Consider the following 17834-nt stretch of genomic DNA (forward strand, 5'->3'; position numbering starts at 1 on the left):
TACATCTCTAAGTTAAACAATACAAACAAATAACAATAAAATATACTTTGTCTGTTAGGAAAATGTTGCACTTTAATAACAATTACAACCGAAAGCAATAAAATATCTAATGGACCTCAACAATAAATAAAATAGCTAATGTCTTGACGAACAAAGTTGAACTTTAATATTGAACCTGTAGGCAGAGGTTGAGTTGTACATTTCTTCACTGACAAATTAAGTTAGGACCTTCTTAAACAAAAGTGCAAAATAACAATATAAACACTACAATTTAAACCGATGTATTTGTTATGGTGGGGTCGCATATTAATCCTTCCCCCAAGATGCAGACGGAATTCCGGAAGCAGCGTGCGGGTAGGAAACATATTTATTATCTCTAAATCAGGCAAAATTCTGGAAAGCGTGCGGGAAGCCAAGGAAAAGCTGATGAGAAAGCTTAGCTTGCAAACAATAATCAAAAGGTATATTAAAGTAACTTGTTGGATAACGCAAAGCAAACAGCCAGACCGAGTGTGGCGTAAGGCAGTCAGAAATAGCTCTCTGATTAGTGCCCGGGAGCAGGTGAGCGTCCCCAACACTAATCAGAGGCAGGTGAAAATCATCAGCACCCATGGCAACCAAGATAAACAAACATAGGGGTGCTGAAATCAAGTTAAGGGAGTGTTACACTAAATAAAACATAATCCGGGCAATGGATCATCACAGTATTAACTTGTATATGCAAAACAAAATTACGTTTGTCAGATTGCGAGTGAGGAAGCTTTCCATGTCACTTTTCATCTAAGATGACCCCCACAAATCTGATTTCAGTCACCTTTTCAATTTTCCCATTGTTTTATGGATAAACTAACTTCTATCTTTCTTTTATTACTGAATACCATAAATTTAGTCTTTTCCAAATTTAAAGATAATTTATTTATATCAAACCTCTTCAATATTATCGGCTAAGATTTTCAAGTCATCTCCTGAACAGCATAAATTTGTATCGTCGGCGAATAATACGCACAGTAAAATTTTCGAAACCTCACAAATATCATTTATACAAACCCTGTTTCCATATGAGTTGGGAAATTGTGTTAGATGTAAATATAAACGGAATACAATGATTTGCAAATCATTTTCAACCCATATTCAGTTGAATGCACTACAAAGTCAATATATTTGATATATATATATATTTGATGTTCAAACTCATAAACTTTATTCATATTTTTTTCAAATAATAATTAACTTAGAATTAATATTTGGGACGGCGTGGCGCAGTGGAAGAGTGGCCGTGCGCAACCCGAGGGTCCCTGGTTCAAATCCCACCTAGAACCAACCTTGTCACGTCCGTTGTGTCCTGAGCAAGACACTTCACCCTTGCTCCTGATGGTTGCTGGTTGGCGCCTAGCATGGCAGCTCCCTCCATCAGTGTGTGAATGTGTGTGTGAATGGGTAAATGTGGAAGTAGTGTCAAAGCGCTTTGAGTACCTTGAAGGTAGAAAAGCGCTATACAAGTACAACCCATTTATCATTTAATTTCATGGCTGCAACACGTGCCAAAGTAGTTGGGAAAGGGCATGTTCACCACTGTGTTACAATGTCGAATATTTCCAAAAACAATTTGAAATGTGGACTCGTCAGACCACAGAACACTTTTCCACTTTGCATCAGTCCATCTTAGATGATCCCGGGCCCAGAGAAGCCGGCGGCGTTTCTGGATGTTGTTGATAAATGGCTTTCGCTTTGCATAGTAGAGCTTTAACTTGCACTTACAGCTGTAGCGGCAAACTGTATTTAGTGACAGTGGTTTTCTGAAGTGTTCCTGAGCCCATGTGGTGATATCCTTTAGAGATTGAGGTCGATTTTTGATACAGTGCTGTCTGAGGGATCGAAGGTCACGGTCATCCAAGCCGCTTACGTGGAAGGATTTCTCCAGATTCTCTGAACCTTTTGATGATATTATGGACCGTAGATGTTGAAATCCCTAAATTTCTTGTAATTGCACTTTGAGAAACGTTGTTCTTATACTGTTTGACTATTTGCTCACACAGTTGTGGACAAAAGGGTGTACCTCGCCCCATCCTTTCCTGTTAAAGACTGAACATTTTTTGGGAAGCTGTTTTTATACCCAATCATGTCACCCACCTGTTCCCAATTAGCCTGCACACATTTGAGAGGGTTTCACGGTGGCAGAGGGGTTAGTGCGTCTGCCTCACAATACGAAGGTCCTGCAGTCCTGGGTTCAAATCCAGGCTCGGGATCTTTCTGTGTGGAGTTTGCATGTTCTCCCCGTGAATGCGTGGGTTCCCTCCGGGTACTCCGGCTTCCTCCCACCTCCAAAGACATGCACCTGGGGATAGGTTGATTGGCAACACTAAATTGGCCCTAGTGTGTGAATGTGACTGTGAGTGTTGTCTGTCTATCTGTGTTGGCCCTGTGATGAGGTGGCGACTTGTCCAGGGTGTACCCCGCCTTCCGCCCGATAGTAGCTGAGATAGGCGCCAGTGCCCCCCGCAACCCCGAAAGGGAATAAGCGGTAGAAAATGGATGGATGGATGGACATTTGGGGTGTTCCAAATAAGTGTTTGATGAGCATTCCTCAACTTTATCAGTATTTATTGCCACCTTTCCCAACTTCTTTGTCACGTGTTGCTGGCATCAAATTCTAAAGTTAATGATTATTTGCAACAAAAAAAAATGTTTATCAGTTTGAACGTCTAATATGTTGTCTTTGTAGCATATTCAACTGAATATGGGTTGAAAATGATTTGCAAATCATTGTATTCCGTTTATATTTACATCTAACACAATTTCCCAACTCATATGGAAACGGGTTTTGTAGTATGAATGTAGGAATAGTTTGAATGTTGGAAAGGTTTGAATGTTGAAAAGCTCACGCGGAACTGAAAGGCTAATGGAACGTAGGATGAACGTAGACATGGTTTAAATGTTGAAATCGTTTAAAGTAACGCTGGAATGGTTTGAATGTTGAAGAGTTTGCGTTGCCAGGGAAACTGGAATTTGGTTTGGAACTTGGAGAAAGTGTTAGTTTGAATGTCCGGGATGAGTGGAATGTGTTGATGTTGGAATGGTTTAAACAGGTTGAAAAATGTGGGAATATGTTTAACTTGGAAAAATGTCCTATTCATTTCAATGGGAACTTCCTGGAAATGTGTTTTTTTGGGGAAAAGCGGGATGTGGGGGGTGGCCTGCGGGCCTGCAGCGAAGCGGGGTGTGCCAGAACCGACCTCGAAGTCAGCGACAGGTGCTTAGATGGCCCACCCGGACCTTGTTATCTAATCACCTGTCGCTCTGTATAACCAGCGAACCGGGAGGAGAGACGTTGATGTGGGAATATGTTTATCTTGGAGAAATGTTTTATTCATTTCAATGGGAATTTCCCTGGAAATGTGGGTTTTTTGGGAAAAGCGGGATGTGAAAGGGGGAGTGGCCTGCGGGCCTGCAGCGAAGCAGGGTGTGCCAGGACCGGCCTCAAAGTCAGCGACAGGTGCGTAGATGGCCCACCTGGACCTTGTTATCTAATCACCTGTCGCTCTGTATAAGCAGCGAACTGGGAGGAGAGACGTTGTTGGAGCTGGAGCAAGAGGGTGCCAGTGGGGGGTCGAAGGGGCTTCCCGCAAAGCCCCCACCGATTCCCCCTCGGCAGTGTCGGATGAACCCGCGTCGCCAAGTCATTGAGTTTCCAATAATTTCTACAACTCTTATTTTTTTGTGATTGGTCACAAAAAACATTCATGAAGTTTGGTTCTTTTATGACAGGGGTGTCAAACTCATTTTAGATTGAGGGCCACATGGAGAAAAATCTACTCCCAAGTGGTCCAGACTGGTAAAATCCCTGCATGATAACTTAAAAATAAAGACACCTTCAGGTTGTTTTCTGTGTTTAAAAATAGAAGAAGCACATTCTGAAAATGTACAAATCATAATGTTGTGGTTTTTTTACACTTACATGTTGCGGTTAATAGTATTCTATCTTCATTTGTCGTTATTTATATTTTCTGAATGAGTGATGTGATAATGTTCATCGGTCAACTCAATGGTGTTCATTTTCAATCAATCAAGATAAAAAAAATATCAAAATCAAATTACAGTATGTAATGTATGTAGTTTGATCATTTTCCTCGATTGATGTACTAACATCATGTGGTTTATTTTGTACATATGTACCATCATGTACAGCAGGGCTCGGCAAACTCAAAGAACCATTCTGACCCGTTTCACAAAATAAAGAAAACTATGGGAGCCACAAGACTCTTTTGAAATTTAAAATGAAATAACACAGCGTACAAAGTTTTTTTTTTTGCTTTGTGGTATGTATTAACCAGGGGTCTCAGACACGCGGCCCTCACCTTAATATGAAAATTCAATATTAGTTTTATGTGAATGCCGCTTGACAACATCACATTTGCCAACCATCTCAATTGTCCCGGGAGACTACCGAGTTTCAGAGCAACCATTTTCTCGACTGTCTGCTGGTTTTCACCCAAACAACAATAATAAGGGCGTGCTATGATGACAATAAGCCCTCCACAACCGCAACAAACAGCTAACCAGCCCGTTAACATGTTGTATGAGGCTTCTGCAGACACACATAAGCGACTGCAAGGCATACTTGCTCAACAGCCATACAGGTTACACTGAGGGTTGTGATATAAACAACATTAACACTCTTAGTAATATGCGCCACACTGTGAAACCACACCAAACAAGAATTTCAGGAGAACATCCGCACCGTAACAGAACATAAACACAACAGAACAAATACCCAGAATCCCAAGTATCCCGAACTCTTCCGCGGTACATTATACACCCCCGCTACCACCAAACCCCGTCCCCCCCCAACCCCGCCCACCTCAACCGACACTTCTGTGTGTGAATGCACAAAGGTGAGCTTTGTTGATGTTATTGACTTGTTGGAGTGCTACTCAGGCATATTTGGTCAGTGCATGACTGCAAGCTAATCAATGATATCATTCTATTTAAGCTAGCTGTATGTACGTATTGCATTGAGACCTCCGAATTCGGGAGATGGGGTGAGGGAGGGTGGTGGGGTTAAAGTTGGGGGGGGTATGTGGTAGCAGGAGTGTATATTGTAGCGTCCCGTAAGAGTTAGTGCTGCAAGGCGTTGTGGGTATTTGTTCTGTTGTGTTTATGTTCTGTTACGGTGCGGACGTTCTCCCGAAATGTGTTTTGTCATTCTTGTTTGGTGTGGGTTCACAGTGTGGCGCATATTTGTAACAGTGTTAAAGTTGTTTATACCGCCACCCTCGGTGTGACCTGTATGACCTTGCGTTCACTTACGTGTGTCTGTAAAAGCCGCACATATTGTGTGACTGGGCTGACCTGTGTTTCTATGGAGGAAAAGCGGACGTGACGACAGTTTCTAAAGGACGCTAAAGGCAGTGCCTTTAGGGCATGTCCCCAATTTTGTTGTTCTGGAGGCACTGAAATTCGGGAGTCTCCCGGAAAAATCGAGAGGGTTGGCAAGTATGCTCACAGCTCATACTTCTACATCCGTGTTAATGTGTGTGTCTTTTGCAGGTTGAACACGGCGGTAAGGCGGACAGTTTGAAGCGCCCCCTGCAGGTGGGGGATGAGATTATCATGATAAATGACATCGAGCTGACTGGATATCGACATGAGGCAATCGCTCTGGTCAAAGGATCGTACAAGACTCTGCACATCACCGTCCGCAGGTAAGGACGTCCGTGTGCGTGCATAATGACATCAAATGAGTGGGGTTTAGACAAAGAAACAACCCCAAATTTGGTCATGATGCTACCACTAGTTTTCCCCAATGCTTTGATTTATAGCAACTAGGGTTTTACGGTATACTGGTATTAGCCACCGGCCCTGTCGTCGTCACGTCTTGTCATTGCTGGTTTACAAGCAGACGAGCATGTTCGGCAGCGCACAATCACTGAGTACTTCGAAACAGACATAGTGTGTAGACAGAAAAGGGAGAACGGACCCATTTTGGCTTAAAAACTAACGATAAAGGTGAAGTTATAACACTGAAACAAACGCCCACCAGAAGAGGTGCTTTAAGACATGGCTAGCGGCTAAAGTCCAGCCCCAATCGGCAGTGTTTTAGCTACTTCTAAATCACTAATCCTTGTCTCAAGTAGCGACAAATAAAGTAAGTTTCTTACAAGTATCATCCCTGCAGGACGAGGAATTGCTGAACATGTTTCACTACACACCTTAGCTCACCGGCGTCAAAATGTGGTGGCTCTACACCTAACATCCACTGTAATGATACCAAGTACAGTGGCGTATCTAGTCGATAAAACTATGATTACGTCGATATCTTTTGGCATCACAACATCTTCTTTCGTTTTTTTTTGTTTTTTTTATATTGTATTTATAAACTCAGGAAACACATCCCTGGAGACATGAGGACTTTGAATATGACCAATGTATGATCCTGTAACCACTTGGTATCGGATTGATACCCAAATTTGTGGTATCATCCAAAAGTAATGTAAAGTATCAAACAACAGAAGAATAAGTGATTGTTATATTTGAACAGAAGTGTAGATAGAACATGTTAAAAGAAAAAGTAAGCAGATATTAACAGTAAATGAACAAGTAGATTAATAATCCATTTTCTACCGCTTGTCCTTAATAATTTTGACAAAATAATAGAATGGAAAATGACACTATATGTATCTGCATTTCTCAGCAGCTAAATTAGGAGCCTTTGCTTGTTTACTTACTAATAAAAGACAAGTTGTCTTGTAAGTTCACTATTTTATTTAAAGACAAACTTGCAATAAGAAACTTATGTTGAATGTACCCTAAGATTTTTTGTTAAAATCAAGCCAATAATGCAATTTTTTATGGTCCCCTTTATTTACAAACCCCGTTTCCATGAGTTGGGAAATTGTCCATCCATCCATCCATTTTCTACCGCTTATTCCCTTTCGGGGTCGCGGGGGGCGCTGGCGCCTATCTCAGCTACAATCGGGCGGAAGGCAGGGTACACCCTGGACAAGTCGCCACCTCATCGCAGGGCCAACACAGATGTAAATATAAACGGAATACAATGATTTGCAAATCCTTTTCAACCCATATTCAATTGAATGCACTACGAAGACAAGATATTTGATGTTCAAACTCATAAACTTTATTTTTTTTTTGCAAATAATAATTAACTTTGAATTTCATGGCAGCAACACATGCCAAAGTAGTTGGGAAAGGGCATGTTCACCATTGTGTTACATCACCTTTTCTTTTAACAACACTCAATAAACGTTTAGGAACTGAGGAAACTAATTGTTGATGCTTTGAAAGTGGAATTATTTCCCATTCTTGTTTTATGTAGAGCTTTCATAATATCCTTTACACACTGATGTCGGTTTTTGATGCAGTACCGCCTGAGGGATCAAAAGTCCGTCATATCATTGCTTATGTGCAGTGATTTCTCCAGATTCTCTGAACTTTTTGATGATACCAGACCGTAGATGGTAAAATCCCTAAATGACTTGCAATAGCACGTTGAGAAATGTTGTTCTAAAACTGTTCGACAATTTGCTTACAAAGTGGTGACCCTCACCCCATCCTTGTTTGTGAATTACTTAGCATTTCATGGAAGCTGCTTTTTTACCCAATCATGGCACCCACCTGTTCTCAATTAGCCAGCACACCTGTGGGATGTTCCATATAAGTGTTTGATGAGCATTCCTCAACTTTATCAGTACATATTGCCACCTTTCCAAACTTCTTTGTCACGTGTTGCTGGCATCAAATTCTAAAGTTAATGATTGTTTGCCCCAAAAATTGTTTATCGGTTTGAACATCAAATATGTTGTCTTTGTAGCATATTCAACTGAATATGGGTTGAAAATGATTTGCAAATCATTGTATTCCGTTTATATTTACATCTAACACAATTTCCCAACTCATATGGAAACAAGATTTGTAGAAAAGTGCTGAAAAGTATCGAGACAACAATAATAGCAACACAATGTTTTAATTGGCCGGAGGTGTATATGTCGATTTTTGTCAGGCATTACGTTTGATACGTGGGCCTCCAGTAGGGACTAAAAAGGGTCCTTTTGTTGGAATTTCGTTGAACATTTTTACAATCCATATGTAAGACAAGAACACATATGTTTGTCTTTATTTATGCATTCTAACTCAAAAGAAACTGCAGTTTTAAATGTGTCCTCTGGATGGCACAATAGCAATTCTGTTAGGGAAGCAAAGAGTTTATATCAGGGCCAAGCAAAAGGTACACAGTAAAGGGGACTGGGGCTCTTCCTCCTTAACCCACATGAAACTTAAAACCTGAATTTAACCCTTTTGAATAATTTTTACCTCCATTTCTTAGGGTTTGTTGAGTTAGCACTGGATTGATACGGGGACATGACAAAGGATTGATCGATTGATTGAAACTTTTATTAGTAGATTGCACAGTACAGTACATATTCCGTACAATTGACCACTAAATGGTAACGCCCGAATAAGTTTTTGAACTTGTTTAAGTCGGGGTCCACGTAAATCAATTCGAGGTATTTGATACCTAAGAAAAGTTTACATGTTGTGTTTTTTTTGTTCAGTCCCAGAAAAACTGTGGCTTAAAGTTTAATCCTGGCTTTGTAGATACACTGAAACAAAGTCTAAGCGCGTTTAGTTTTTGAAAATGCACCTATTTCCTCAGAATTTTCAGGCTAGAGGATGATTTGTGATTCGTACGTTTTCAGAATGTGCTCGTTTTATTTTTGGTCAAAAGTAAAACAAAGAAAACCACCTGAAGTTGGCTTTATTTTTAAGTTATCATGCCATGATTTTACCATTCCGGCCCATCTGGGAATACATTTTCCTCCATGCGGCCCCGGAGCTAAAATGAGTTTGACACCCCCTGGTATAGGCTATGTAGTCAGGAAGTAGTCTGTGCCATTAAGTTGAATGTGCCAGTCTTGTCTTTTGTTCGGTCCTACAAAGTGTTTGTATAGTAAGTCAGTGTTTTTCCACGTTTTTTAAACCAAGGCACATTTTTTTCATTGGAAAAAATGCGGAGGCACACCACCAGCAGAAATCATTAAGAAATGAAACTCAGCAGCCGATTTTGACAATAAAAAATTAGCGCAATTGTTAGATATGACTTTAAACCATAACCAAGCATGCATCAATATAGCTCTTGTCTCAAAGTAGGTGTACTCTCCCCACCTGTCACATCACCCCCTGACTTATTTGGACTTTTTTTTTGCTGTTTTCCTGTTTGTAGTGTTTTAGTTCTTGTCCTGCGCTCCTACTTTGGTGGCTTTTATCTCTTTTGTTGGTATTTTCCTGTAGCAGTTTCATGTCTTCCTTGGCCGCTATTCCCCACACCTGCTTTGTTTTAGCAATCAAGAATATTTCAGTTGTTTTTATCCTTCTTTATCATGTCATGTTCGGATGTACATTGTGGACGCCGTCTCTGCTCCACAGTAAGTCTTTGCTGTCGTCCAGCATTCTGTTTTTATTTACTTTGTAGCCAGTTCGGTTTTAGTTTCGTTCTGCATAGCCTTCCCCAAGCTTCAATTACTTTTTTTAAGGGCACTCACCTTTTGTTTATTTTTGGTTTAAGCATTAGAGACCCTTTTACCTGAAGACTGCATCCCGCTGTTTCCGACATCTACAAAACAATTAGCTACCGACTGCCACTGAGTATTACACGGATACTCTGCCGATCTCCAGACAGTGCAGACACTCAACAACGGCACATTATTTGCGGATTACAATTACTGGTTTGCAAAAAAATATTTTTAACCCAAATAGGTGAAATTACATAATCTCCCACGGCACACCAGACTGTATCTCACGTTGAAAAACACTGTAGTAAGTATTGTACTTATTACACGCCAGCTGTTTGATTGTAACATGCATCTGAGTTGTAATTTTCATTTACAAATTCAAAAGTGTTGAAATCATCATGTAAAATGACTAATTATTGCTAACTGCTTACCTAAAGGTAGCGCATTTTGAAAAGTGGAGCCTTACTTTTGAGTGCTTTCTATCAGGCATACATGCTTTGTCGGCATGGAAATCTAACATTACCTTAAGGTCGGCAGAGAAAGCCTTATTTCATCTGTTATGTGGTTGATCGCCTGCTTATTATAATAGCTGGTATGTGTTTGAGGTCCGGGTGTGACTGCTTGCAAAGCTGTTGTTGCTTCTGTGGCTTTTATTTAGTGGCAGCTCAGTGAGAGAACTGAATCAACGCAGGACTTTACAAACACACACACACAAATACACACAAACAGTCGGACAGGTGCAGTAGCACGCATAGCATTGTGTTAAAGTGCACTGGACAAAAGGGAAAGTATTCTTCTTCCAACAAACACGATGAGTTGAGTTTATACCAAAAAGTTCTATTTTGGTTTCATCTGACCACATGACATTCTCCCAATCCTCTGCTGTATCATCCATTTATCCATTTTGCTATAAACTCAACTCGTCGTGTTTGGAGGAAGAAGAATACTGAGTTGCATCCCAAGAACACCATAACTACTGTGAAGCATGGGGGTGGAAACATCATGCTTTGGGGCTGTTTATCTGCTAAGTGGAAAGGATGATTGATCCGTGTTAAGGAAAGAATGAATGGGGCCATGTATCGTGAGATTTTGAGCCAAAACCTCCTTCCTTCAGTGAGAGCTTTGAATGGTTGACCAAATACTTATTTTCCACTATAATTTACAAATAAATTCTTTAAAATTCGTACAATGTGAATTCCTGGATTTTTTTTTTTTTCACATTCTGTCTCACACAGTTGAAGTGTACCTATGATGAAAATTACAGACCTCTGTCATCATTTTAAGTGGGAGAACTTGCACAATCGGTGGCTGAATAAATACTTTTTTGCCCCACTGTATATGACGTAAATCCCAGTATTTACAGGGACAGTATTGGTCATGCCAATGCTGATATTAATACTTCCAATTTCCACTATCATTGAACGATTCAATGTTTTTATCACAATTATAATCAGATGAAAACACAGACCACAGTGAAACGTTATCAATGAATATTTAAAATATTTTGTTCTTCATTTTATTACATACAATATGCATTATAAAGCCATCCATCTTCTTTTGTTTATCCGAAGTCATGTCGCGGGGGCAGCAGCCCAAGCAGAGAAGCCCAGACTTCCCAGAGTGTCTCCCCCTATATCTAAGGGAGAGCCTCGCCACCCGACAGAGGAAGCTCATTTCGGCTGCTTGTACAAAATGCTCCATGCTTCCCTGTCAACTGCTACGTCACTCACCATACCTGTCCGTCCATTTCCCACCCTGTATTTCCTCCATACCTGTCATGCTCCTGCTGATTGGTGCATTCCAGTGAAACCTGATTGGCTGACGGCAAAGAGGTTAGAATACAATGTGGGAGAGACACATGCTCACTGTCAAGAGCGCCTTCAAAACAATCGAGTCTTCTGGAGAACCTTACATCAGACGTGTAAGTGTGCGAGTGTGCGTGGTGGTCGTTACGAGTGTGTGAGATTCAAGCGATGACAACTAACATGGTACTTGATGCTGGTGTCGTTACCTGTACGGTTCGTTTGGTGTAACTTTTGATTTTAGCTATGTTTTGTGTAGCAGCTTTGAAATATGTTTGCCATGCGAGGTGCAACTGTGTGAGAATGTACCGGAGCCTTCTTTAAATCATTGCAACACACTTTCTGGCTTGTCAAGTCAATGAGGCGAGACTTTTATCCTTCACAAAGGTGTGTATTGAGCGTTTTGAGTTGTGTGGAAGTGTCAATAAGGGTTACACAAGTGTGTGTGTGTGTGTGTGTGTGTGTGTGTGTGTGTGTTACAGGTATTGCTTCTTGCTTCCTATTCTGCAGATGTTTTGTCATTTGATACCCCTTCCAAGCAGTCAGCACAGCACTCATGTTTGATTATGCAGTTTTTGTATTACTCACACATTTAGTGTTGCTTTTGTTTTGTGTGTGTGTGTGTGTGTGTGTGTGTGTGTCTGTGTGTGTGTGTGTCTGTGTGTGTGTGTGTGTGTGTAATATATATATATATATATATATATATATATATATATATATATGTATGTATGTATGTATATATGTACATCTGTGTATGTATGTATGTATATATGTGTGTTTATATATATTTATATATATATATATATATATATATTAGGGGTGTAACGGTACGTGTATTGGTATTGAACCTTTTCGGTACGGGGGGTTTCGGTACGGAGTTCCACACGAACATATGAAGTAGCCGCCTATGCTAAAGTCTTAACAAGCTGCTCCGCTCCGTTCTGCCTCTGTGTCTGTACACAGCACCCTGCATTGTCCCGCCCACACAACCATCTGATTGGTTACATACAAAGCCAATCAGCAATGCGTATTCAGAGCGCATGTCGTCAAGGCTTAAGTGTCGATGTCGAGCAGATAGGTCTTTAGCAGGGGAGCAACTCACTCTTCCCAAATTATATTCCAAGTCAACTACTTTCTAAACATCACCATGAGCCTGTTGACCTTCTAGAAACAAACTGCAGCTCAGCTCACTCGCAGTCCTGGCTTTAGGTGAAGGCTGGTTAGCTTTTAGCGAAACGTTAACTCATTTTGCGGTGTGTGTGTGTGCGTGTGTTACGAACAGTGTTGATTGAGGTGTGTTGAAGCAGCAAAAAAGGACATTATATTAAATGAAGAGTTTCTGTCTCTGATAGTGTATAAAATAATTTAAGTGCATCATAAAGCCTACATAAACTCCATGGTGGTCAGGGATGAATTTTCAGCAATAGTTACATTAATCATTAGTAATGTAGCAGCCTAGTTTTGAATGGCAGGGTCCCTGCTATCACATGTTGATACAAATATAACATTTACTTAATAAAAATCAACTACAGGCTTCCCCAATGCCGTAATAAATTAAGCATGATTAGTTGACTTGAAACTGTTTAATGTTGCACTTTTTATATGTAGAAGAAAAGTTGTGTCATTACATTTCATCTAAGCAACAACTTGAGGCAGTTTAATGTGGATTAATGTGGGAAGAATTATTATAGTGTTCCCAATGTTAAAAGGATCAAGCCATTGTTTACAAATTTGGTAAATAAATACCCAAAAAATGTATATTTTGTTGTTTTCTTACTGTACCGAAAATGAACCGAACCGTGACCTCTAAACCGAGGTACGTACCGAAGCGAAATTTTTGTGTACCGTTACACCCCTACTTGAAACTGTTTAATGTTGCACTTTTTATATGTGGAGGAAAAGTTGTCATTTTATTTCATCCAAGCAACAACTTAAAGCAGTTTAATGTGGATTAACGTGGGCAGAATTATTATAGTGTTCCCAATGTTAAAAGGATCAAGCCATTGTTTACAAATTTGGTAAATAAATAAGCAAAAAATTTATATTTTGTTGTTTTCTTACTGTACAGAAAATGAACCGAACCATGACCTCTAAACCGAGGTATGTACCGAACCGAAATTTTTGTTTACTGTTACACCCTCAATATATATGTATGTATATATGTATGTATGTATGTTTATATATATATATATATATATATATATATATATATATATATATATATATATATATATATATATATATATATATGTGTATGTGTGTGTGTATCAATCAATGTTTATTTATATAGCCCTAAATCACAAGTGTCTCAAAGGGCTGCACAAGCCACAACAACATCCTCGGTTCAGATCCCACATAAGGAAAAACTCACACCCCAGTGGGGGTATGTATGTCTATATCAGTGGTTCTTAACCTGGGTTCGATCGAACCTTAGGCGTTCGGTCAGTCGGCCTCAGGGGTTTGACGGAGCCTCCGTCCAAACCTGACTAAATAACAAGTTCAATGTTTTATTATTATAATCAAATGACAGCAATCATTTCCATGAGATTATTTTCTAATATAAGTGTTTTGGCCCACTTACAAGGACATACAGTAAAAAAAACAACATTGTTTTTCATGAGCTCTGCACAAAGTGAGGTTGGAAATAATCTGTACCCCTTTCAGATATATCATTTAGGTCCCACTAAAACATTCACATGTTGCACAATGAGATGTAAACATGGGATCATGTGTACATTCCTGTAACTTTCTGTTTGTAAAATATATCTTTATTAGTATTTATTTAATATAGTAACATCATTAAATTAAGAAAAAAACATTTTATTTTTCACTAAAGAAGGTGAATGCGCGTATGATACTGGCGGGGTTCGGTACCTCCAACAAGGTTAAGAACCACTGGTCTATATATATATATATATATATATATATATATATATATATATATATATATATATATGTATATATATATGTATATATATATACATATATATATATGTATATATATATGTATATATATACATATACATACATACATACTAGGGGTGTGGGAAAAAATACGAATACGAATCGCGATTCTCACGTGCGATTCAGAATCGATTCTCTTTTTTTTATTTATTTATTTTAGAACATTTTTATTTATTTATGAGAATCGATTATGAATCGCACAACGTATTCGATTCGTATTCGAATCGATTTTTTCCCACACCCCTAATATGTTTATATATATATATATATATATATATATATATATATATATATATATATATATATATATATATATATATATATATATATATATATATATATATATATACACACTAACACACACAGTACAGGCCAAAATTTATATAGTCATTTTCATGACTATTTGCATTGTAGATTGTCACTAAAAGCATCAAAACTATGGCATCTGTGAAGTGAAAACCATTTCAGGTGACTACCTCTTGAAGCTCATCAAGAGAAGTACATAACTCCACATGTGTTCATTCATAGTTCTGATGCATTCAGTGACAATCTACAATGTAAATAGTCATGAAAATAAAGAGAACACATTGAATGGGAAGGTCTTTCCCAACTTGTGGCCTCTACTGTATATATATGTATATGTTTATGTATATGTATATAGATACTGTCTATATATGTATGTATTTATGTATACATATATATGTATGAATGTATGTATATATGTATATATATATATATATATATATACATATATATATATATATATATACATATATATATATATATATATATATATATATATATATATATATATATATATATATATATATATATATTAGGGGTGGGCAAATTAATGCGTTAATTATGAGTTAACTCATCAATCTATTAACGCCGACAATTATTTTATCGCACATTTGCGTATGTTGTGTACATGCTTTTATTTTGTTAACGCCTTTTCTTAACAAGATGGCGTCGCCCGGCGTCGAGGGGCTCTTGGTAAAGATGGAACATTTGGCAAAAATACCGGACAATTCTGCAAATTTCATGGCTGGCTTACAGCGTGGTGACTCCGGGATCACTTACGACCGCCAGACAATTCTGAATGTGGATAGATCGGGCCGTTTTGGACTGAATGACGCGTGCTTGCTAGACCGGCTAGCTAGCATGGGAATACTTTACCGGCTACATCCAGTGGCCTGTGAAGCAGCGGAGTATATGTGTTGTCTGTCTATTTATGAATAATGCAGACGAGGAGTGTTGGCTGAGTTCTTAACGTTTACTTTCAGAGCGTGCATATCACAACATACAAGATGCCAGCATGCTCGTCACTCCTGTTGCATGCTGGGTAGGGTAGTTCTTTTATTCCCTTGCTCATAACATTAAACAATCGGAAAATTCCCATCATATCAATTCCTAGATATGGTCATAATTATTTTAAGTGCACTACGCAGAATAAACACAACATTATTAATATTGCTACTACGGATAATTTGATCAAAAATTCCCTAAAAAAGCCCACTACCTATAATATAGTTTTTTTAAACATTGGATCCCTGATAAAAAAAAAATGTTTCTGCTGTTACCTCAGAAATTGCCTGTCCAGATGTTATGATTGTGGCTCAGAGATTTGTATGTAGATTATATTTCTTTTCCATGACAAATACTCTGGCAGTGGCAATAAGCTTAAATGTTTGTATTTACATTTTTTGAGTTGATTTTCATAAAATATGCTATTTAACTGCTACTGTTTAACAAGGACTGATTTAAATTGTGTTTGCACAACAAATGTTTTGGCGCTTTAGTTCATGTGGGGGAATATTCCAATAAAGGTGCACTACACACTACTTTTGAATTCATTATTGGGCTTTGCGTATACAATGCAGTTAATCGCGATTAATCAGAGAAATAGTGCGATTAACTTCGATTAAAATTTTTAATCGTTGCCCAGCCCTAATATATATATATATATATATATATATATATATATATATCCATCCATCCATCCATCAATCCATCCATTTCCTACCGCTTATTCCCTTTGGGGTCGCGGGGGGCGCTGGTGCCTATCTCAGCTACAATCGGACGGAAGGTGACGTACACCCTGGACAAGTCGCCACCTCATCACAGTATATACAAACCCTGTTTCCATATGAGTTGGGAAATTGTGTTAGATGTAAATATAAACGGAATACAATGATTTGCAAATCCTTTTCAACCTATATGCAATTGAATGCACTACAAAGACAAGCTATTTGATGTTCGAACTCATAAAATTTTTATTTTTTGCAAATAATATTTAACCAAAGTAGTTGGGAAAGGGCATGTTCACCACTGTGTTACATCACCTTTTCTTTTAACAACACTCAATAAACGTTTGAGAACTGAGGAAGCTTTGAAAGTGGAATTCTTTCCAATTCTTGTTTTATGTAGAGCTTCAGTCGTTCAACAGTCCAGGCTCTCCGCTGTCGTATTTTATGCTTCATAATGCGCCACACATTTTCGACGGGAAACAGCTCTGGCCTGCAGGCGGGCCATGAAAGTACCCACACTCTTTTACTATGAAGCCACACTGTTGTAACACGTGGCTTGGCATTGTCTTGCTGAAATAAGCAGGGGTGTACCTGATAATGTTGCTTGGATGACAACATATGTTGCTCCAAAACCTGTATTTACCTTTCAGCATTAATGGTGCCTTCACAGATGTGTAAGTTACCCATGCCTTGGGCATTGATACACCCCCATACCATCACAGATGCTGGCGTTTGAATTTTGCGCCTATAACAATCCGGATGGTTATTTTCCTCTTTGTTCCGGAGGACACCACGTCCACAGTTTCCAAATATAATTGGAAATGTGGATTCGTCAGACCACAGGACACTTTTCCACTTTGCATCAGTCCATCTTAGATGAGCTCGGGCCCAGCAAAGTGGGAGGCGTTTCTGGGTGCTGTTGATAAATGGGTTTTGCTTTGCATAGTGGACTTTTAACTTGCACTTACAGATGTAGCGACCAACTGTAGTACTCACAGTGGTTTTCTGAAGTGTTCCTGAGACCATGTGGTGATATCCTTTACACATTGATGTCGGGTTTTGATGCAGTACCGCCTGAGGGCTCTAAGGTCTGTAATATCACCGCTTACGTGCAGTGATTTCTCCAGATTCTCTGAACCTTTTGATGATTTTACGGACCGTAAATGGTAAAATCCCTAAATTCCTTGCCATAGCTCGTTGAGAAATGTTGTTCTTAACCTGTTCGACAATTTGCTTACAAAGTGGTGACTCTCGCCCCATCCTTGTTTGTGAATTACTTAGCATTTTATAGAAGCTGCTTTTACACCCAATCATGGCACCCACCTGTTCCCAATTAGCCTACACACCTGTGGGATGATCCAAATAAGTGTTTGATGAGCATTCCCTCAACTTTGTTTGTATTTATTGCCACCTTTCCCAACTTCTTTGTCACGTGTTGCTGGCATCCAATACTAAAGTTAATAATTATTTGCACAAAAAAAAAACATGTTTATCAGTTTGAACATCAAATA

The 17834-nt window shown here is 38.9% G+C and overlaps 1 protein-coding gene across 1 annotated transcript in view; it reads left to right on the forward strand.

Moving 5' to 3' along the window:
• shroom3 (shroom family member 3) overlaps nt 1-17834 on the forward strand; it is a 214179-nt gene that overhangs the window by 39091 nt on the left and 157254 nt on the right. Inside the window, 1 exon segment of the mRNA XM_061876895.1 lies at nt 5548-5702. Within this exon segment, the coding sequence (XP_061732879.1) occupies nt 5548-5702 (155 nt within the window).

This window comes from Nerophis ophidion, linkage group LG17 (assembly GCF_033978795.1).
Source record: "Nerophis ophidion isolate RoL-2023_Sa linkage group LG17, RoL_Noph_v1.0, whole genome shotgun sequence".
NCBI lineage: Eukaryota > Metazoa > Chordata > Actinopteri > Syngnathiformes > Syngnathidae > Nerophis > Nerophis ophidion.